The sequence below is a fragment of the Panthera onca genome, chromosome E1 (genome assembly GCF_046562875.1).
Source record: "Panthera onca isolate mPanOnc1 chromosome E1, mPanOnc1 haplotype 2, whole genome shotgun sequence".
Taxonomy (NCBI): Eukaryota; Metazoa; Chordata; class Mammalia; order Carnivora; family Felidae; genus Panthera; species Panthera onca.
In genome coordinates, this window is record NC_138352.1 from 30,405,723 (window position 1) to 30,428,567 (window position 22,845).

At 51.6% G+C, this 22,845-nt stretch overlaps 1 protein-coding gene across 3 annotated transcripts in view; it reads left to right on the plus strand.

Annotated features, from left to right (window-relative positions):
- The window catches only part of CAMKK1 (calcium/calmodulin dependent protein kinase kinase 1), a 31,432-nt gene extending 9,570 nt beyond the window's left edge, over positions 1–21,862 (plus strand). The window contains exons 5-17 of one of the 3 annotated variants that reach the window (XM_060647027.3): positions 204–255; positions 510–643; positions 1,078–1,114; positions 1,916–1,937; positions 3,136–3,224; positions 6,434–6,633; positions 8,583–8,636; positions 9,431–9,504; positions 11,256–11,343; positions 11,565–11,693; positions 13,793–13,896; positions 14,564–14,652; positions 16,748–21,862. In XM_060647027.3, the coding sequence (XP_060503010.1) occupies positions 204–255; positions 510–643; positions 1,078–1,114; positions 1,916–1,937; positions 3,136–3,224; positions 6,434–6,633; positions 8,583–8,636; positions 9,431–9,504; positions 11,256–11,343; positions 11,565–11,693; positions 13,793–13,896; positions 14,564–14,648 (1,068 nt within the window). In that variant the 3' untranslated portion in view covers positions 14,649–14,652; positions 16,748–21,862. The remainder of the gene's footprint in view (positions 1–203; positions 256–509; positions 644–1,077; positions 1,115–1,915; positions 1,938–3,135; positions 3,225–6,433; positions 6,634–8,582; positions 8,637–9,430; positions 9,505–11,255; positions 11,344–11,564; positions 11,694–13,792; positions 13,897–14,563; positions 14,653–16,747) is intronic. The other 2 variants (XM_060647029.3, XM_081791190.1) reach the window with 2 other exon arrangements.
- Positions 21,863–22,845: the final 983 nt, after the last annotated feature.

Sequence of the window (22,845 nt, forward strand, 5' to 3'; positions counted from 1 at the left end):
TCCAGAAAGGCTTGTTGGGGAAATAGGGTAAGGCTTAGACTCAGATATGGCCACCTCCTAACCCAGCTTAACCACACCTAGGCCATACTTTCAGTTCTGGTGGCAGTCACCCACTAGTGATTGGACCTCCATCCACATGTAACCAGCCTGTTCTAGCTCCTGGTGGCTGCACACAAATGACATTTCTACCCCTCCCTCCTCAGGCAATGAAAGTTCTTTCCAAAAAGAAGTTACTGAAGCAGTATGGCTTTCCACGTATGTATCTATTGGGTCCTATGCTTGGGAGCTCCCTGCTTGGGGGCAGAAGAGGAGGACACTTCAGTCCCTCACTATTTTTGTTAGGACTGGGGGTAGAGGTGGGGAAAGCATGAGCAAAGGCTTGGTAGTGGGGATGTGTTTGGTGGGTTGGGGACAAGACCATTGCAAGATTCTTGCTTGAGGCTGGTTGTGGGGCCAAGGTGAGGCCCAGCCTCCTGCAATAGAGGCTCAACTCCCCTTCCTGGTCACAGGTCGCCCTCCCCCAAGGGGGTCCCAAGCTACCCAAGGAGGACCAGCCAAGCAGCTGCTGCCACTGGAGCGAGTGTACCAGGAGATTGCCATCTTGAAGAAGCTGGACCATGTGAATGTGGTCAAGCTGATTGAGGTAGGAGGCAGTGGTGAGTGGGTGGGAACTCAAGTCCTGTGAAGAAACCTGTGGTGCTTGGGGACACTCAGCACAGACCTAGGGTTCCCACCAGATACTCCTCCCAAAGTATCTGTGGCTAAGGCCTCCAAAGACAGAGCTAGACTTGGGGTGGCAGCTATAGGGAGGCTTTAGGGTTCAGTTCAGGCTGGTCTGCAATATTCTCAAGGTCTCAGTGAGGATAAGGGGCTGCCCAGAAGCAAGAAGTGAGCCCCCAGTCATGGCAGGAGGAGAGAACAGCTGGATGTCACTTGGTGGGCCAGGGTTGGGGGTCAGTGATTTTCGAGGCCTCATCTGTCTGGGGCCTACATAGTTCCTGCTCCATTGTCCAGGGAGGCTGCACAGCATACTGGGGGTCCTCAAGCCCTACCACCATGTCTGTTCCCTCTGACTAGGTTTTGGATGACCCAGCTGAGGACAATCTCTATTTAGGTGAGTGACCCAGCTCTTCCCAAAGCAGCTTACCTAGGGTCAGTCCAAGGGCTCCCCAGGGACACATGTGACCTTCAAATGGGCTGTATGAGCATGTTCTCAAGCCCTGGATTCCCTTGCCCAGCCCTGCCAATCCAAACTTAGAATACCCACATAGATTCAATAAATATTCCCAAGCTCCCACTCCACTGATCAGAGAGACAGTGGATCAAGTACGTGCAGGAAGCAGGCTATGTGATATGGGTTCCCAGACCCTGTATGATAGCTCTGTGCCTCAGTTTCCTCACCTGTAAAATGGGGGATAATATATCTAACTCATAGGGTTGATATGAGGAGTAAATGAGTCATTATATACAAGATTGTTATTAATGTTGTTATTATTTAAGTTCACGGTGCCTGATTCATGAGTTTAGAGGCCCTCCAGAAACGGGACAGAAAAAACACTGGGCTTAGAAATTAAGGTCAAGGCTTTAGTCTTCACTCCCTGTCCTACTTGCCTATCTGCTGTGACCCTCAGGGAAATTCCTGCCCCTTCTGCAAGCCTCAGTTACTCACCTCCTTCCCAAGAAAGGAATCCATGGTGAATCAGGATGAGGCAGATCCATAGTAGACCAAAGTAGACCATACTTTCACCCATTTATTTCCTCTGATACCCTGGGACCCTTGTCCCATCCATCCTGCAAGTATGCCTGGATGCCTGACCCTCTCCTACTTTCCAGAACAGGGAGGGACCTTGGCATCACCTGCTTTGCAAGCCTGGCTGCATCTTACTTACTTTACTTTTCTTTTCTTTTCTTTCAGTGTTTGACCTCCTGAGAAAGGGGTGAGTTCCCCATCCCAATCAGGCAGGTCAAGTCTAATCCAGGCCTTCTTTTCCCTCCCTGTGCCCTTAGTCCCAGGGTCAGCTACTCTAGGAGAAAGCGGAGACCCAGGCCCTGCCCTTGGGGAGCTCTGATTTGGGGGGAAATGAGAGACAAATAGGGCAATTCTTTGAAGTCTGCTGCGGGTCAGTGAGGCTGGAATATTCAGAGTTCTCTGGAAGAGGGGGTGGGTTTTGAGCCAGGCCTTGAAGAACTGGAAAGATTTTGAGGGAGGAGTGGGAGAAGAAAGGAGTGTTTCTCAAGCAAATATGTAGAGATGGGGCTCTCACCTGGATTCAAATCACAAAGAGTTCTTTCAGCTTTACAAGTTTATGAGTTGGGTGGGTGGGACTCCATTTGCTCCCATTTACAAGAGGGGAAGCTGAGGTTCAGAGGGGGTAAGTGGCTTGTCCAAGGTCACACACTGAGTCTAATTCACGTCTGCTCTATTTGGCCTTCTCACAGTATTAGCAAAGCAGCAGACTTGGGGTAGTGGGCATAGGCCTGGGTGGACCATAGGCCCTAACTGTCAAGACCTTAAATACAGGGTATGGCTTGTGATTGCCTCTCTGCGGGGAGGAGGGGGCTGGGAGTAGTATCCCTTTAAGACTCAGAGCTTTTCAAACGTTTTTGACCTTCATCGAAGTAAGAAATATAAGTTTCACATTGTCATCCATCTCTGTAATTGAAACCAAAGTTTTACAAAACATTACATGTCTTTATCACATATGATGTACTCTGATAAATTCTACTTCATTAGAAATTTTTAAAAAAGCATTAGCCAACCACTAAATTAATTTCATGACCCTCTATTAGGTCTGGACCTACAGTTTGAAAAACACTGCGGTAAATGGCATCTTTGCAACAGTTTGGTTATAGAGAAGTACTTAGTAGAAGGAATACCAAGCCAATCAGAAATTAAGATAAAGCTAATTTGAAATTATAATGATTGTAAGGGGATATTTGTGTCTATGTGTTTTCAATGTTTCATCATATGGGAGAAAAAGCTAATGTCTTGAGTTCTGGGGAGGTGTTTGAGCATAGAGGGCTCCCGGGAAGTCCTGAGGGGCCTAAATGGCCCAGCCCCTGTCTCCCTACCAGCTGTCTGCTTTTACTCGTTATGATTCAGCTGAACACCCCTCCTCCCCTCCCTTTCTGTAGGCCGGTCATGGAGGTGCCCAGCGACAAGCCCTTCCCCGAAGAGCAAGCTCGCCTCTACTTGCGGGACGTCATCTTGGGCCTTGAGTACTGTGAGCGAGGGTCTGCTTGCCCCTTGGAACGGGGGACGGGGTTGGGGGCGGGGGGGTGGCGGGCACCGGAAGGGTAGAGCCCGGGCTGAGCTAGCTCTTAGCAGTCCTATCAGTCAGCGCTGATCTACCAATCAGCTTCGTTTGGGGGCGTGGTGTGGACTGTGGGAGGGGCCAGAACCTCCCGGATTGGAAAAGGGAACGGAGTGGTGGCCGGTTTCGCTGGGTTTGCACCAGGTTGTTCAAGTGGAGCTGCGCCTTGGGTGTTCTCTGTATCTCTTCTGCTGAGTTATTAGTCAAGCTTAACCTTTCCGCAGGGCCTCAAGAGATGTAGGAAGGAAGAGATTTATGTCCAGCTGCTTGAAGAATAGTCTGTCATGTCATGCGTCCTGTAGATGAGGAAGGGTGGGTTTACTGTGAGGGCTCAAAGGTGATGAGAGCTCAGGAGGGAGGATGTTAGCTTAGCCTCTGTCCCTGGAATTCACTTATTTACTCATTCATTTACTTCTTTTTTTTTCACTTGCTTCTTTCATATATGAGTACCTACTAAGCGCCAGCTAGACGCCAGGAGATTGACAAAGACCCAAATGTGACCTCGAGAATCTCAGTGTAGCAGAAGGAACAGGAACCTAAGCAGGCAGATACAGTGCAGTGCTGGCTAAGGCTGGGGTGGCACAGGGCTGTCAGATACTGAAGGGAGGCTTCCCAGAGGAGACCATTTGTGACCAGGGTCCTTAAGGATAAGTAGGAGTTCATCGGCCAGGCTTGAGGGATGGATGGGAGAGAGTATGTCAAGCAGAGAGAACTGCATAGCAGGGGCACAGAGGGGAGTGGACATGTTCTATTTAAGAATGGGGAGACGTAAAATCTGGTTGAAGCATGGGGTGGAGAGTGGTGAAACACAAAGCTGGAAAGCTACTCAGGCCATACCAGGAGGGCTGGGAATACCTCCACAGAGGACTTTCATGACTTCATTCTGTCAGCATTGTAAACCGATGAGGGCTTTGAGAAGGGAGGGGCATGATAGGATTTGCATCTCAGAAAGCTCGGCAGCTGTGTAGTGGCTGAATGAAGGGCAAGAGGTGAGGAAGGAGGCTTTTTCTACAGCCCAAGCGACAGATGGTGAGGCCTGGATTAGGGCAGTGGCAGTGGGGAGGAGACATGAAGGAGGTGAGGGGGGGCAGCACTGGATGACTGGCTGGTCATGGGGAGGGGAGGTTCCTCAGACATTGAGGGTTCTGGCCTGGTTTGGGGAACAGGAGTGGTGCCCATCTCTCTCAAATCTTAGCTGGATTTATCAGGAGCATATTCTCTTCCTAGGGGAACAGGGTGAGGACCTATCTGAGGTATCAGATACCAGGATTGTCTTTATCTCATTTGAGCCACTCCACTGCCCTCTAATACTCTCTTTGCACATATGGGGAAACTGAGGCACACAGAGAGGAGGGCTTTGCAGAAACTCTCTATCAAGGGTTTAGAGTTATGGGAAGGGGGCATTTCACCCTGGGTGTGATGAGTGGTGGGCACAACCCTGTACCAGGTTGGCTTCCACCCCTTCCTGTCCTGGGCCCTTCTCTTCAGCTCAGTGCCTTTTGTTTCCCATCCTCTGTTTCCCCCATCCCAAAACAAGCTAATCCATCTGGCTTTGGAGTAAAGTCTTGTCAAGACCCAGCTAATCACAGTGAAGGGCTTCCCAGAGCCCACTGGTCAGAACCACAGGTTGGACAGGCAGATGAATGGAGGCGTCAGGTGCTGAAGACCTTCCTTGTCATTCTGGTCCTCAGAAGGGAAGATGAAGGCTGCCTGGGGAAGGCTCCATGGTCAGGGGGCCCAGACCTGATTCTTGTAGATGGGGCAAGTATAGCAATGCAGGTATGAGAAGCAGTCACATCTGGAATATATCTTAGAAGTTGAGCCCATAGGACTTGTTGATTGAATAGGATGTGGTGTCTGAAAGAGAGAGGAGTTGGAGATGATCCTGAGGTTTTTGGCCTGAGCAACTGGTAATGTGCCATTAACCCGATAGGAAAGACTAGAGGAGAAGCAGAGGTCTTCTGTTTTGTTTGTTTGGTGAGGGATGGGGAGGGGGTTGCAGACAGTGCAATCAAGTTCTGAATTAGATGTGTTGTTGAGAAATTTTGAGAAATATATTAGATGTCTGCCGGATATCCATGTGGATAAATATCCCGGAGTTCAGGGGAGAGGCCAGGGTTTGAGATAAGAATTTGAGACCACTTTCCGTGGTCAAATACACAGTCTCTTGAGCCTCTGGACTCTGATGGGTATGTGTCAAATCTCTTGAGTGCATCAGGCACATAAGAGGCAGTCACTAGAGGAACATTGGTTTCGTAGTTATTGTTGTGTGACACTCACTCCCTTTGCCCTTCATCTCCGCCTCTCCTCTCTTCTTTCCTCCTGCCCTTTCCATCTTCCCTCCTCTCCAACATCTTGGGGACTGCTGATCCAGAGGAAAGTATTTGCTGAGGTAGAGCCCATAAGTGGGTGACTGTGGGGTAGAGTCAGTGCCTTCTCTAAGCTGGGATGTCTCTGGCCATCTCAGCCTGAGCTTCCCATCTTTTCCTGGCACTGCTGAACCCAGGAAGCAAGGTGAGCTCTCAGTCCACTGGAGAAGGCTGACCCTTACCCCAGCCATGTTCATCCCAGCAGTCCCAAGGCTTGGGATGCCCTCTCCCCCTGATGCTCTTCAGCCCAGAATCCCTAAGCCCGAGGCAGTACTTCTGCAGGATACCCCACTATTCCACCCTAAGTCCGAGGAGGAGGAACATTTCCGACCTGGCTGGGTGGGAGAAGAGACTGAGAAAAGGTTTTGACAGGCTTTGGGACTGCAGACAACATGGGGAGGGCCAGAGATGGCCTCTGGAGAGGCTCCCTTCCCAATTTCCTCTGACAGCCCCTTCAGCAACAAGGTGTCTTGATTGCCACAGGGAGCACTGCACTTGGAGTCCAAAGACTCCAGTCCTAGCTCTGCTTCTGACAGCCTGGACTGGCTGTGATGTCACTACTGCATAGTGGAGCAGAGGGCCCTGAATTCTTTTGAGGTCCTCACGAGATGAGTGTGTGCATGGGCTAGGATAGCCCCACTCCTTCTCACCTAGAGTTTAAGATGGGCTTCCCTGGCCAGGCGAGGGCAGGTGGGGGGGGTTCCAGGCAGTGGCCCCCCAGGCCAGCACTCAAGCTGCCTCTTTCTGCAGTGCACTGCCAGAAGATCATCCACCGGGACATCAAGCCGTCCAACCTGCTCCTGGGCGATGATGGGCATGTGAAAATTGCCGACTTTGGCGTCAGCAACCAGTTTGAGGGGAACGACGCTCAGCTGTCCAGCACTGCTGGGACTCCAGCGTTCATGGCCCCCGAAGCCATTTCTGATTCCGGCCAGAGCTTCAGTGGGAAGGTGGCTTCTAGGACCTAGGCTGAGTTGGCATTCAGGTGGAGGGGTGGAATGGTTTGCAGTGGAGCCTCATTTCCAACCTGAGGGTATCAGAGTCCTTATGTCTCAGGCGCGAACACTGAACACAGTCCTCTCCTTCCTGTTTGCCTCCTGAAGTCTGAGAAACTCCCCATCTTTGGCTTCCTGTCATTTTCCAGCAGGATGGCCCCGGGTCTCCACTGCAGATATTTCCTGCCAGCTTCTCTGTACGGAGCACCGGGCTGGGCTGTGGAACAGACAGAGCCCAGATGGCCCAGTTCTCTGTCCTTCTGGAGATGGTGAAAAGAACAGGAGAGCTCATGTTTGGGAAGAAGTTGGAGCTTCCTCTCAGACTTTTTGGAGACGGCAGGGTTTGAACTAGGCCTTGAAGAATGGGGAGGATTTGAGCATGAGATGGAGACCACAGAATGTACAAGAGCACTGAGGAGCATTGGGAAGGGGGCATGATGGGTCTTGGGCAGAGTTTAGAAGGCCTGGAAGTTTGTGCTTCCTCCTAACTGACAGAGGCGGTGGGCAAAGCTTTCTGAGCAGAGGGCTGCGGTTCCGTCTGTTCCCCTGGCCACATGCCTGTTCCCACCTGTGGAGTGCTGGCTGCCTCACTGTGCCTCTGCCAGGGAGCCGATGGTCAGGAGGCATTTGGACATGTGTGTGGGTGTGGAGCTCAAGAGAGGTCAGGGATGTAGATAGAGATTGTTTTCAAGAATTTCTAATTTTGATGTAATTCCAAATTTACAAAAAATTACAACAATAATACAAAAAAAAAACCCTCCCATGTATCTTTTTACCTATGTCACCAATTATTGACATTTTATCCCATTTACCTTTTCACCGTCTCTCCCTATATTTGTTATACACGTATTGCATTTTTCTGAACTGCACGAGAGTTAAGTTGGAGACCTTACCCTCCTTTATCACAGTATAGTTTGGCAGGTATTTTCTAAGAACAAGGACATTCTCTTACATAACCTCAGTACAATTATTAAAATTAGGAAACTAATCATTGATAAAAGACTGTTATCTAATCGACCTTATTCAGATTTCATCAGTTGTCTGGATACTGTTCTTTAATGCCTTTTTTTTTTTTTTTCTGGTCTAAGATCTGATTCAAAGTTAGTCACTGCGTTCACTTGTCACATCTCTTTGGGGTCCCTTCATCTGGAAGAGTTCCTCAGCCTTTCTTTGTCTATTCTGACCTTGACATTTTTGAAGAGAACAGTCCTGTTACTTTGCAGAATGATATCAGTTTGCATTCGTCTGGCGTTCCCTGGTTGGATTCAGATTGAATCATCTGTGGCAGGAATATGTAGGTAGACATTTGAGAATCATTCACATAGGAGAGAAAGTGGAAACCAGGAGAGGAGGTGGGGTTCCAGAGGGGGAAGATGTAGAGAGAGCACATGTTAGAACCCAGGATATGGGGGAGCCGTGAGGAGCTGTGGAGGTGGCCAAGGGCCAGGGCCTTGGGGTGGGCAGGGGCTGTTTCTGGTGTCAGAAGGAAGGTGGATGGTGGCTTCTCCAATGGAATATCGGGAAAAGGGATGACGAGCTAATTTAGTGAGTATAAGGTCAATACATAGCATGGTTTCTGGGGTGCATCTGTGTCACAGGTATAGCAATGTGACCCTGTAGGTGAAGGAAGTTTTGCACCTATTGAGTTGGAACTGTATCTGGTTTGGGTCTGTGACAAGGGGACATGGAAACCCTGAGAGGCCGGGACCTTGTTCTTGTCAGCCCTGTGTCCCTAGTGCTCAGCACAGGTCAGGCATGGAACGAGTGCCTGGGAGTGTTTGTTGAGTGAATGTATGACTGAGGAAGGAGGTTCCCAGCATGCCCTCTCCCATAGCCCATGGGAGCTAGGTGAGCAAGGGGTGTTGGTTCCTTTTGGGGAACTGATGCGAGCTGTTTCTTCCTAGGCCTTGGACGTGTGGGCCACTGGGGTCACATTATACTGCTTTGTCTATGGCAAGGTGAGTGTTGGGTGGGCTGGCAGAGCTGGGTGGGCCCAGCCCCTTGGTGCCATGGGCGGGGCCAAGCTGAACCAGGATGAATGATAGCTGCAGGCTGTCATTTCCTTTGTGTCCTAAAGTAAAGTGACTTTTGAAAGGAGCCACCTGACCCAGAGAAGACTGAGGGAAAAGAGGCTTTTTTCTTTTTTCTCCTGACCCTTGGAAGGAGATCCATATGAAGGAGTCCCGGACAGCAGACATCCCAATGGGAGGTGTAGATGGCAGTATTGCCATCTTCCCACCAGAGTGCTCCCTGTCCTTCTGGCCCTGATGCCATTCATTCTTTTGTTCATTCACATGTTCACTCATTCATTCATTCATTCATTCATTCCGCAAATTGTCCTTGACTCTTGCTCTGGGTCAGGATGGGCCTTGGGAACACTCAACATTGACTTAGCCAAAATCCCTGTCCACAGGTGCTCCTACTCTAGTGACTGCACTGAGAGCCAGGAGGGAATCTCAGTGAACATGTTCGCAAACTCCAAGCCCTGGGAGTGGAAGCCTTTCTGCAGGTGGCTCTATGGCCAGTGGGTACACCCAGCCACATAGTTCCCTCAATGACTCATTTGTTCAGTTAGTGTTTCTTGAGCACCTACTGTATGCTGAGCCCTGAACAAGTTAGGCAGGGTTCTTCCCTTCTACTAAGGAGCCCAGAGCTGCCCCCCACTTCTGGCCACACCGAGAAATGGGGTCAGTCCCCCAAGGCAAGTTGAGGCCCTGGGCCTGCATCCTTTGTCTGTTTTTACACCCCACAGTGCCCGTTCATCGATGATTACATCCTGGCCCTGCATAGGAAGATCAAGAATGAGGCCGTGGTGTTTCCCGAGGAGTGAGTTGCCCATGAAAGGGGGCTCCTGCCCACCCCCAGGGAGGCATGTCTGAATTGTAGCAGAGCATTTGCCTTTTGAAGGCCCCACCCCAACTTTCTGGGGGTGCTGTTCCCTGGGAGGGGCTCCTGAGCAGATGGAGGGGTGGGACTGTAGAGCCAGGTCTCAGAGACATCTAATCGGATTCCACTGTACAAATGGAACTCTGAGGCTTGGAATTGGGCAAGAATGACCCCAGGTCACACATTCACACTACTCCTTCACTAAAGGCCTGTGTGGGGTCAATGGGCATCAACTTTACACGGATCCTGGAATCATGGGGAACCCCTATCTTCCCCACATGGGGTAGGAGGCCTTCAAGATCCCAGTTTGCTTCCCCATTTCATAGATGGAAAAGTGGAGGCTCCAGAGGAGAGTTATCAGTGGGTCTGGGATTTGAAGCCACTCCCTCCTCCCCATCCATTCATTTGTAACTGGGGTCTCTGAGCCGAGAGGGACTATTTGGAGAGGTCTCCCTGCTCATCTGTGGTTCTTCTGGTTATGATACTGGCTACCATGGCTCCTTATTTATCAGGCCCTTCTGCCATCTGATCAAAGTGCCCTGGGAAGGTCAGAAACCAAACTGGGCATCGTCCTCAATGATTCCTGCTCCCTCGTTCCCACTCCCTGTCTGGTCCCCGAGCCCTGTTGAGTCCACCTCTTCTGTATCTCTTGACTCCATTGCCACCTGCGCCCCTGACTGGTTCTGTCCTTGGATTTATCTAGCTACCTTCTCTTTGGTCTCCCTGCTGCCAGCCTCCCTCCAGTCCAGCCGCCAGTCAGGCCAGGGTGACCCTGATGAAGCACAACAAATCTCACCATATCTCCTGCTTAAAGTTTTTCCAAGGCTTCCCAAAAGCCTGCATGAAGAGGCCATTCCCTGACCCTGGCATTCAAGGACATCTGGGTTCTGCCACCTGTTCCCCCACAGCACTAGCCAACTAGACTCCACCCCTTTTTGCCTGTCTCTCTGTACCTTTCCTCCTGCTGTACCCCCTGCCGGAGGTCTCTTTCTTCCCTCTTTCTTCCCATCCCAAGAGTTGTAAATGGGATTAAATATCTAGGACAGCAGAGGGAACCAAGGTCAACAGTCCCAAGAGTGAGTTCCTTCTCTGCAGGCTTGGATGGATGGGCTCCCCAAAAATGTTGGTAGCAAAGAAGCCTGGAGTTTGGGCAGAAACAGTCAGGCTAATGTGGGGCTGAGTGTCCTGCTCCCCCTTCCCCTGAATCTCTCATCCCTGCCCTCACTCTTGTGGGTAGCAATGTGCCAACCCGCTAACCTCTCTGGGCCTAAGTTTCCTCCTCTGTCAAATGAGAGTATTTCCTGGCTACCTCCCAGGCAGAGGAGAGGATAAGATGGTGAGCGGGGTGAAGGCCCCTGGTGTCCCATAAAATGACTTTTCTCACTATCCTCACCATCTCTGCACTGAGAGGGTCTCCAGTACCCCTGGACCGCATTTGTATTTGTGGCCCCTGCCTCTGGAGGAGATGGCTTTACTTCCTATTCAGGAAAGAAGGATATCCATCTACTTGTTCTGAAACTCCTTCCTTCTGCCTCAATACCTTCCTGCTCTCTGAGAAGTGAGGGTTGGGTGTGTCTCTGACCTGGCATGTACTATTCAGGGAATCCCAGAGCAGGTGGGGATGGAGAGGTGGGCAAGAAAGAATCCTCACTGACTGTCTCTCCCTCATCTCCTTCCTTCCCCACTTTTAGGCCAAACATCAGTGAGGAGCTCAAGGACCTAATTCTGAAGATGCTAGACAAGAATCCTGAAACAAGGATTGGGGTGCCAGACATCAAGGTTGGGGAACCAGAGGTCTTGAGCTGGGCTGGCCTTGGACACAGCAAACAGGCCTCAGTATCTCCTTCTAGAGAGCCCTACACCAAGTCATATATATATTGGGTTTGGATTGGGGGTTTATGGGCGTTGGGTCCCCTCAAGGCGATTGCTGATAGAATGCCCGTGGTATTCTTTGCTGACTGGGTGTCTGTCTGACCTCTCTCTGTCCTCCCACACCACAGTTGCACCCCTGGGTGACCAAGAGTGGGGAGGAGCCCCTTCCCTCAGAGGAGGAACACTGCAGTGTGGTGGAGGTGACCGAGGAGGAAGTGAAGAACTCGGTCAAGCTCATCCCCAGCTGGACCACGGTGGTAAGAGGGTGATGGGCCAAAGACTCCCTTATCCTGGGAGGGCCTGAGGAGGGCATGGTCATTGCCTGAGACTAGCTCTGTGCGGGCCCTGTCAGGGGACAGAGGGCCATCTGGTCAGTCATCCCCAATGCTGATCTACTGGGGCGCTGCTGAAAGGCAGTGGGGAAAGAGGCCATGTTATTCAGCCTCGCAGTAGGGAGAACAGGAGACTTGGTGAGGAGAGTGACTGATTTAAAGAAATATACTGCCCTCACCGAGTATCTTTCACCATGACTAGAAGAAATATTTTCTTCCTTCCCTCTTCCTTCCTTCCTTCCTTCCTTCCTTCCTTCCTTCCTTTCCTCCCTCCCTCCCTCCCTCCCTCCCTCCCTGCTTCCAAGCACTGTACTTTGTGTCAAGGACATGATGCTAAGAAGGCATAGGAAGCGTTTGAATTGGAGAGGTGGCCCTGAGCTCTTTGGACCGCACCCATGTGCTCCCTCCACTCTCCTCTCACATTTTACTTTTTCTCATCTTTCTCTGGACATCTTCCATGTTAACTGTTGGAAGTTATTCATGTAGCCCCTCGTGGCCACATGGGGTTTTGTGGAGGACACTGAGAACCATGACCTTCCCTGCATTGAGATATCACAGCGAGTCAAAGTAAGCACGAGGCAAAGAGAGAGCTGGTACCTGTGCTGTGGGTACATCAGGCCTGTGTGCATTAGCCCTCCCTGCTTGGTCCAGGCCCGGCTAGGGACAGGTGGCCAGAGTCCTGCTTATTCCTGTGCTCCATAGAGCTCCAGGGCTCTGTGGTCTCTGGAACCAGTCAGCTTCCATAGGGTCTCTGTTTCTTCCTTTGTCTTAGCCACCATTAACCACTGGAATAGCCTCCCAATTTGTCCCCTGCTTCCACCGTCACCCGCATGACAGTTAGTGCTCAGCTCAGCAGCCAGGGTGGGTCCCAGTGACTGTTCATGTCACTTTTCATGTCTACCCTGCTCACGTAGGCTCCCATGTCACTCGGAGTAGGAGCCACAACCTTGACTGCCTGCACAGTCTGCGTACCTTCTGCCCCCATCTCCCTGTGGACCTCGTCTCTCCTCTCCTCTCTCCATTTGCTCAGCTCCAACCATGTGCTGCATAAGCTGCTGCTCCAGAACCTTTGCACTTCCCTTTCCTCCTGGGGGGTGCTCCTGCCCAGAAATCTGCAGGGCTCGCTTCCTCACTCCCTTCAGACCTTTACTCCAAAGTCACCTCAGTGAGAAGTGGGCCTTCCCTGGCCCCTTATCAAAAGTTCCCATCTCCTCTTTGTCCTTCCATATCCTCCTGCCTTGTTTTACCGTTTTCTCCTTAGCCTGTATCACTAACTCATGTATTTTACTGATTTGTCTTATTTACTACTTGTCCCCCTAACTAGAACATAAGCTCCATAAAGGGCAAGAATTTTTGCCTCAGTGTGGCCCCTGCACCTAGAATAGTGTCTGGAATATGCTAGGCACTTGATAAATAGTTGTTGATTGAATGAATGAATGAATGAATGAAGTAAACGAATGCGCCCCCATGCCAGGCATGTGTTTGTGAGTGTGTGTGTGTGTGTGTGTGTGTGTGTGTGTGTGTAGGCAGCAGCCTAGAACTGTCCTTGCTGCAGGAGGAGGGACAAAGTCAGAGAGCTGGGGTGCAGCAGCCTCTACCTGTCCAGGCATCTCCCCCAGGCTGCTGTGTGCCTCCTCTCTGCTCTGCCTGGCACAACCTCTCCTTCACTCCATGCTCCCCACCTTAGCTGTAAAGCATTTCCTGATTGCACGCCCCATGTCTTCAAGATAAAGCCCCCTTTCAGCCTGGCATTCCAGACCCTTCGTAGTCTGTTCCTGGCCTCTGGGCACCCCCACCAGTTGTGCCAAGCTCCTCACCATTCCCAGAATTCACCTTTCAACATCACCGCTCGTGCTCTTGCCATTTCCTCTGCTTGGAATTCTCTTTCTTTCTCTGCTGACTGAAAGGGAGCCTCAGCAGGGCCACCTGGAAGCTGTGCCCTTAGGGAATCAGAGTAGAGGCTGCCAATGTGTCTGGGAGCCGGGTTTCTGTGTTCCTCACTCTGACATGTGTGTCCTCCCCAGATCCTGGTTAAGTCCATGCTGAGAAAGCGTTCCTTTGGGAACCCATTTGAGCCCCAAGCTCGGAGGGAAGAGCGATCTATGTCTGCTCCAGGAAACTTACTGTCGTAAGTATCTGTGGGCTGAGGCCTGCAGGGTGCTCCCTGGGGTAGAGTGGGGGCTGTGTTATATCCCCGAGATTCTCACTGTCACTGGGCTGTGCAGGCTGAGCCTGGAGCCTGGGGACTCGCCAGGTCTCAGAGGAAGGCCCTGTTTACACCTCTGTCCTCAGCCCATGGCAGCCTGGTAGAGGTTTGCGGATAGGCCTCGTATCTGCTCCTTGTAGAAGGTTGCCTGTCTGTGGAAGGAGGGGCACTTCTGCTGACTCTTCCTGGCCCGGGGGGATTGTTAGCTGCCTTCCTGAGTGGCTCATGCTACCTCCAGCCATTGCTGAGGCCATGTGCTCTGTCATCACTTTGTAAATGCTTGTCCCGCAAGTATGGATGGGTTGGCTGATAGGGCCAGGGAAGAGATTCCCGTTTGTTGAAGGCTCCCTACTGTGACCCAGGCATGTGCATTCACCACCTCCTAGGAGAGGTCAGAGAAGCAATTCCCCAAACCTCTGTGAGCCTCGTCCTCAGCTTTTCCGCCTTCTTCCATTAAAATAAAAGTCAGTTTGGGATGCCAACAAGGCCTGCTGGAGTTTGTGCGCAGACCTGCAGAGAGAAAACCCTGAGGGGTCCTAGACCAGAAGGTGGTCCTGGGACATTGGTTGCTTTCCTCTGGCCCATGAAGGATGCTGCAGGGAGGAGACGTTGTGCACCCCCACCCCCATCTTCCGCCCCTTCCACCTGCTGTGTGGAAAAGGCGTGCTCCCTAGAGAGGTGAGTGCCAGATGTTGTCTACGTACCTCAGCCTGTCCGGAAAGAGTAGCACCACTTGTGCTGTGCAGGGGCCCACACGCTGGCTTTGTGTGAGGCCACCCTTTTGTAAGTGGGCTCTTCAGAAGTGTCAAGTCCCATCACAGTGGGTGAACTGGGGTCTGCTCCAGCACTCAGTAATGTCCATATACCAACTTCCTGCCCTCCAGCTGACAAATTTCCTGGCCAATGGAAGTTGAGGTAGGGGGGGCTTTGGAGAGGCCTTGACGGTACTGAGCTTATTTTCAGTTCCCTGTCTCTTCAGTGAGGTGGGCAGGACTGGAAGAAGGGGTTCCCTGGGTTCCTCTAAGTCTGCAGGCCTCGAGGCTGGAATTGGGTTTAGTGTAGGGGATCACATATTTAACATCTAAATGGAGCCACTTTTGAGAGTGAAAGAGGAATCTGTTACTAATTATGGCAGGACAAAAGGCATAAGTACGACCGTAATGAACAAACCTGGACGTCTGGTAACTCTAGCTCAGTGCCTGTGATTCAGTGCCCCCTAGGGGTGTGAAAAGGCAGTCACAGGCTAAAGACATCTAGTCTATATCTGGCACAGAACTGGGACCCAGGAATACAACCGAGCAACGTTGTACTAATCATTGTCCTTTTATGGACACGTTAATGGGGAGAAAGGCCCGTTTCCTCATCTGGACTGTGAGAGGATTGGGCTTAATCCTTTTCAGCTATAAAATTCTATAATTCTGTGACCCAAGTTGAATTTTGAAAAGTAGGTTTTACTTCATCATAGAGTCCCAACATTTATCCTTGACAGACTCTGGTTTTTTTTTTTTTTTTAATTTTTAAGTTTATTATTTTTTTATTTTTAAGTTTATCTTGAGAGAGAGCAAGTGGGGTAGGGTCAGAGAGAAGGGAGAGATTGAATCCCAAGCAGGCTCTGTCAGTGCAGAGCCCAATGTGGGGCTCGAACTCATTAACTGTGAGTGAGATCATGACCTGAGCTGAAATCAAGAGTTGCACGCTTAACCGACTGAGCCACCCAGGTGCCCCGACTCTGTGTTTTTTTTGTTTTTGTTTTTAATGTTTTATTTTATGTAAAAAAATGTTTTTAACATTTATTCCTTTTGAGAGGCAGAGAGAGAGACACAAGTATGAGCGGGGCAGGGGCAGAGAGAGATAGAGACACAGAATCCAAAGCAGGCTCCAGGCTCTGAGCTGTCAGCACAGAGCCCAATGCGGGGCTCTAACCCACGGACTGTGAGATCATGACCTGAGCTGAAGTTGGACGCTCAACCAACTGAGCCACCCAGGTGCCCCTATTTTATTTTTATTTTTAAGAGAGAGAGGCAGATATAGAATCCAAAGCAGGCTCCAGGCTCTGAGCTGTCAGCATAGAGCCCGACGCAGGACTTAAATTTACCTTGAACCGTGAGATCATGACCTGAGCCAAAGTCAGACGCTTAACTAACTGAACCACCCAGGCACCCCGACAGACTCTGTTTTTTATGCTTTGGGATAACTGGTGAAACTCCATAGTAGAGTTAAATGGGATTGTTTTTTTTTGTTTTTTGTTTTTTAATATCAGAACCTATTCATTGGTGGTTTAAAAACAAAGATCTTAGGGGAATAATCAGATACAGGAACCTATTTGCTACATGACAAAATTCCAAAACTGGTAGGTAGACTCTTCCCTGTGAACAAAGCAAAGGAAATTCAAAACCAAAGCTCCTCTACCCAGGACCATGGGGGCTGAGCTAGGTCAACATGGAGAGCCTGTGACCTGGGTCAGGTTGTGAGCCAGCCGGGTCAGGTTGTGAGAAGCTCTGAAAGCCGGGCTGGGAAGTGTGGACTTCATCTCCAGGCGACAAGGAATGGTGGAAGGTTGTGGGCCGACGCTAGGGGTAGGGAGACTAGCAAGGGGCCACAGTGCGGTGGCAGGGGGGGTGGGGTGAGGCTGAGGTGAGCTTGGGGAAATGGGTAGGGGGACGTGGCTGAGAAATTGTGAAAAGGAATGGCTGTGTGAGTATGTGTGAGAGTGTCTTCCTGAGTGCGTGTTCTGACCCCTGAGGTCCCTCTGCCCGTGGTGTCCCCTGAACAGGAAAGACAGGTGTGGCGAAGGGGGCAAGAGCCTGGAGCTCCCCGGCGTTCAAGAAGATGAGGCTGCATCCTGAGCCCCTGCATGCGCCCAGGGCCGCCGGCAGCACGCTCATCCCACGCCTCCAAAGGCCCACTGCCCTCATGCCGACAGTCGCCCCTGCGGGCAGGGGGCTGAGGACTGTGGCCCCTCTTCCGGCCCTCCTCCTTCTATCATGCTGCATGACCTCAGCGCGCAAGTCCAGGGACAGGACTGGAATGTTTGTCATCTGGGGTTTGGGGGGCAGGGCTCCCATAAGGCCTTTCTCCTTGTCCTGGCTCTCCCTGATGGGATCCATCCTATGGGAAAGAGAGGTACCCATGGTGCCTTAGAAACGCCACCTGGCTGCTTGGCAAGGCAGGAGGTAGGAAACCAAGGTAGCAGGTGGAGTCCTGGCTTACCACCATAGCAGAGACCGCCCACGGGGAGCCAGGCGGGCCTGGCTCACTGCCTCATGCGCATGGAGAGCTGTACCTTGCCCACCTCAGAGGGGGTCCTGCCGGAGCTCTTGTCTACTGAGAATGCTGACATGGAGGCTCTGAGCCCTCAGTGGGTATTCCTAGGCCTCAGGGAGGCAGGGGCCAGCATTGGAGAATTCAGATTCCTTTTTTGCTGTCTTTTACTTTTGTTTTTAATGTCAGGAGTGGAGTGGTGTAAAGGCCTGCTTGGGAACACCTAGAAAGCTCTCCTACAGCTTTGGGTGGTTCCCGGCACACTCCTCATTATTTGGCAGCCAGGTGGGATGGACTGACCTTCCTTGATTTTGTCACACTCGGCGCCACCGGGAGAATGGGTTAAATGAAAGCTTCCGGCAGGGGCCTGAGCCAGGAGCACCCACCTTCCCTGCCCACTTTACTCCCTCCCCGTGTGGCTCCCCTGTAGGAGAGACACCAGGGGCTGGCCGACCAAAGGCCCTGGACTCACAGGGCTGTGGCCTTGCAGATGCTGATGTAACTGGAATCCAATCTCCGACCCTACACTGGCCTACCCATCTGGCCCCAGAAGCTGCCCTCACGTTCCTACAATGAAGGACAAACTGCCCAGGTTGGAGGCAGCACTGGAAGCGGGACCCTGGTGGGGTGTGCATGCTGGCAAGTGGCCACAGAGAGGTGGGCCTCCTGCCACTGCCTCACCCCAAAGACGGTTGATATTCGGCCTGCTCAGAGCTGGTGCGCTGGAGCATGTGTGTGGACCTGGCCATGCTGGGGCAGACTTTATCTTCTCCCTGGGATCTGTGCCTGGTTGGCTTGGCACTTACTGACCAAATGGCTCAAGAGATTGACCCCAAAGGAAAATAAAGCAGGACTCAGATACCTCCCCTGAAAACATGGGCTAAACACGGGATTTCAGTTGCCTCTGTGGGGTTCCTACTGCAGGAAGGCGGGCACTGAGAAGGAAAGGGAGGCTGGGCTGGAGGAGTGTCTGTGTCCTGTTCATCTTTGTGCCTGTGGGTATGTGTCGCGCCTCCACGCACACACGCATGTGCGTGCCCATCTGCTGCACACAGCACACCTGCATGTCTTGCACTGGCACGTGCATCTGTAATATAGTTTCTATGTGTCTTTAAGGCTATGAGCAGAATGTGGCCCATTGTCAATGGGCCCACATTTCTCCCTGGCCCCTCTGCACTAAGGCATTGTAACCCAGGGCTTAAACAATAATTCGATACTGTTTTTAAGAACACTTTTTCAGAGTTCATGGGAGGCTAATCACAGATCCACAAGTTTCCTTGAGCATCTCTACACTGGGGCCCGGAGGGTGGGAGTTTCAGGGGCCTACATCGATTGGACCTGCCCTCGCAGACCTCAAAGGTGGGCCTGGCTTCATTGCCCACGTGAGCCTGGATGGGGTGCTTACCGCATCACTGAAGGTTTGGGTTGGCATTACTGCTTTTGAATGTAGCACATATGATGAACAAACTCCATAAGAGTGTTTAAAAAATTAACTTCCCAGGAAGTGAGTTAAAAACAATAAAAGCCCTTTCTTGAGTTAAACAACAACAACAACAACAAACTGTGTGTACATTTTCAACATCGGGATGTGTGCTCTTTCTCACCAGCTGGATCGCTGGCTTTCTAGTTTTTCTGCAAGGGTCTGAACAGGACAGTGGTGAGAGGAGCTCTGGAGGGAGGCGAGAAAGAGGAAAGGAGGGAGAGGGAGGGAGAAAGACTGGCTCTGGAGGGTGAGGAGCTACAGTCCAGGATGTGGCTCAGGCTCTGGAGCAGGTTCTGCGGCCCCTCCTTGGGAAGAACACGATGTTTAGGAGCCAATGGGCTGCCCATGTTTCACAGGGGCCCAGGGAGCCCAAGGTCGGGTCCTTGGGAGCCATCCCACTCCTCATAGGGCAAAAGTCCCAGTGGAGCATCACGGAGTCTCTGTGACATGAGCCTAGTGTCTTTACTGTGGCCCCTTGGCCTTGAGCACTGCTATGGGCTCTCTGGACCCTGCAGCCCCCTGCTCATAGTAGGCCCCCCATGGCCATCATGAACAGTCATCATTGAGGCCAGACAGCCTTGAGCTTGAATCCAAGCTTTTGTTTTAATAGCTCTGTGTGACCTTTGGCAAGCCATCGGAGGAGAGGAGTCTCGGTTGTCTTATTGATAGAATGTGGATAACAGCTGCACCTCCTCGGGGGGTTCTTGTGACATTAAATGAAGTCCTAGTGCCAAGCATCTGATACAGTGCTGTGTATCTAGTAAGGACTCAGCAAGGGAGGGTCTTAAAAAGAACTTTCTGTCTCTGGAGCTGCCCAGAACCAGCCTTAATGACTATGGGCTCAGCATATCCTGCATGATTGGTATTTACCCGTCTGTGGAGTTCCCAGCTGGGTAAAACTGGAGCCCCACCAGGAGACCAAGCCAAAGGCTACCCAGCCTGGGGATCAGTTTTTCCGTCTGAGAAATGGATACCAAAGTTTCTCCTGCATGTTTCCTGGTCATCCTGTGAAGGTCCCATGAGGGACTGACTGTACCAAGCCCTCTACAAGAGGGACACTGGTAGCCAGGCAGAAGTTTCCCAAATGCCGAGACCAGTAAGTAGATCTGTTCCCAGTTCTTCCCCACCATCTCTCACTTCCTCACTGATCTGGCCTTGGTCCTTAGGACTCCAATCCATCCTCTCACTGCCTGCCAGAGCAATCTTCAGGCACCAACCTGGCCATACTCCTCCCTCTCAGAACCCTACCATGCTCCTCCAGTTTGAGGCCCCTGCCATCAACCCTGCTACCCTCTCTGGATGGTTTCCTAACCATGCCCCACACTCCATTGAGTCCTTACTCCCCACAGCTCTCCAGACCCACCCACTCCTCTAGAACACTGCCTTCCCTCATCCCTGCCTTTGCTTGTCAAAGTCAGTCCCACCTTCAAGGGGTTGGTTCATCCCTGGCATTGGTCACCGAGCCCTGGGCCTGGGTATGACAGGCCAAATCATGCATAAGAGCTTTGAATAGGACCACAGGTTGCATGACACCATTTCCCCACAAGGACAACCACTCTAGGAGGCACACCGTGGTAGGGAAACTGAGGCTCAGGAAATAGTGTCTTGCTCCGTCACATGGCAAGCTAGGGAAGAGCCAGACTAGAGCCCAGGTCCCCAGCCCACCTACCCCACCCAGGTCTTCCCACATCAGCTGCCAGGAAAATGGAGAACGCTGCACAGGGTAAGGACATCTAGGAAAACCAGAGACAGAGGCTGTACTTCCAAGCCTAAACAGGGGAGCTGAGCTGAGGCCAGTGGTGTCCAACTGAAGGCTCGGGGCCAGTCTGGGGTTTGCCCTTGGAGTGCCCTGATTACTTGCAGAGAATCTCTTTGGGCTCTGGAACCCATGGGCACTTTGTTTGGTATCTGATCTCCCCAATACTTATTATCCTAAGTGGTCTCAGTCTAAGGTAGAAGAGGGAGGGGTGCTCAAGGCTACTGCGGGTTCCAATTTTCCCAGGGGGACACCCAGACATATACTGGGACCCATATAAACACCCCACAGATAATGGAGTCTCTTACACACAAACACACACATGCCTGCACACCCCTTGGGCAAACAAGCAGGCCTGCTTCCTGGGCCATTGGGACCCTGCCGAGAGTGGCCAGGGGAGCCATGCAGTGGGTGGCACTGGACTCTGGGGATCAACTGAGGCCCAGAAGGGTCTGGAGAAAGGCTTGTTCTCCATCTCACCGGCAGTACAGAGCCCTGGTCTGCAAGGACTCCCTGCACCACTCCAGCCCCCTGGTGGACTGGGTGGCCATGGCTTAGATGACCATCTTCTTCCCAGGTCCCCTCCCCCATACATACACAGACCTGGCTTTGCCCTCTGGGATCTCAGACCCATTTATTTCTCCAGCTAGGACAACCCAGGCAACAAAGTCCGTATCCTCTCATTCTCCAGGGCAGCTGCCAATCCCCTCCCAGGTTAAGCTGACCAGTTTGTCATTAGCCCATCCCAGCTTTGTGGTCAGCCTCCCTGCCCTCCCCACTGCCTGGGCCCCCACCATCTCCAAGTCACCTCCTCTAGGAATCCATCCCTGGTCCATAGCCCCTGAGACACCCTTGGTATGTGGTCTGGTGTCCAGTCCTTCTCCCACAACACTGGAATCGGGGCCCAGGAATTGCAACCTCACCCACTGGCTGAGTCACTTTCTCAACTTATATCTGCCCATTGACTGTTTCACCATGATGAAGATCGTTCAAAAAGCATCTCTCAGCTGAATCACAAGATGGGGCCTTCCCTCTGGGAGCCCCATTCTCTCCACCTGATCTGTAATGAGGCCTTTCTCTGGCCTGTATATCTCTGGCTTTTTCCAGTTCCCTGTTCCTGCTCCTCAGCCTAGCAAACTAGCTCAGGACTCCCCTGTAGCTATAACCCAGATTTCCACCCCTTTGGCTTTCCAAAGGCTACTGCCCCACTCTCCAGGACGTGTGGGAGGAAGCCCCTCCTGCTTTCTCTCTCAGATGCCCTCTGCTGTGGCTCTTTCTTTCCTGTTACTGACTGGCTCACTCTGCCCCATCCCCTGCAAGATCAGTCACTTTCCTAGCCGTGGTCCTTGCAATTGGCTGCTGCTGTCTGCATTGAGGATCTTGTGACATTCCCCTCCCTGCCCCCCCGCCCGCAGACCTTTGGTCTCCTCAAGAGCCACCCCCACCCCCCCCCCCGCCCACCCCCCATGGCCTGGACAGGGCTCTATGCTGAAGGAACAGAAAGGGAACAATGGGGAGCTGCAACACAGGAAGAAGCTGGTTAAACCTGTACACTTGGTCTCCCGCAGAGTCCAGGGACCATCCCTAAGGCTCTGGGGCCTTCACAAAAGAGGATCCCCTCCCCGCTCCCATCTCCTTTTAGGCAAGGCGTGCCAATATCCACCCACCTTCCTGGGAAACCTGCCTCAGAGCTGAGAGAGGGCTCCCAGCTGCCGTCTCCCCCTCCCATTCCCAATTCAGTCTAGATAGTAGTTATCAACATGCCTACATGCCAGGATCTCCTAGGGAGCTTTGAAAACACCCTGATGCCTGGGCTCAACCCTCAGAGATCTGATTTAACTGGTCTGGGAGTCACGATTTTTTTTTTTTTTAATTAATAGACTATTTTTTGGAACAGTTTTAGGCTTACAGAAACTTTGAAAGGAAAGTACAGAGTCCCCTGTTATACCCTCTCAACCTCCTCTCTGGACTCCCAGTTTCCCCTGTTAGTAACATCTTGCTTTAGTGTGGTACATTTGTTACAAATGGTGAGGCAGTACGGACACATCATCATTAACTAAAGACCACAGTTGAGAGTTTACTCTTTGTGTTGTACATTGTATGAGTTTTGACAAATGTATAATATCATGTCTCCATCCTTACAGTTTGGTACAGAATAGTTTCACTGCCCTAAGAATCCCCCATGTTCCACCTGTCTATCCCTCCCTCCCCCCACCGTCACCCCTTACAAATCCCCAACCCCTGGCAACCACTGTCTTTTTACTGTATCCATACTTTTGCTTTTTCCAGAATTTCAGAGAGTTGGAATCATACAGTATGTAATCTTTTCAGCTTCCTAGCTTCCAATCTTTTCAGTTGATTTTTAAGTTTC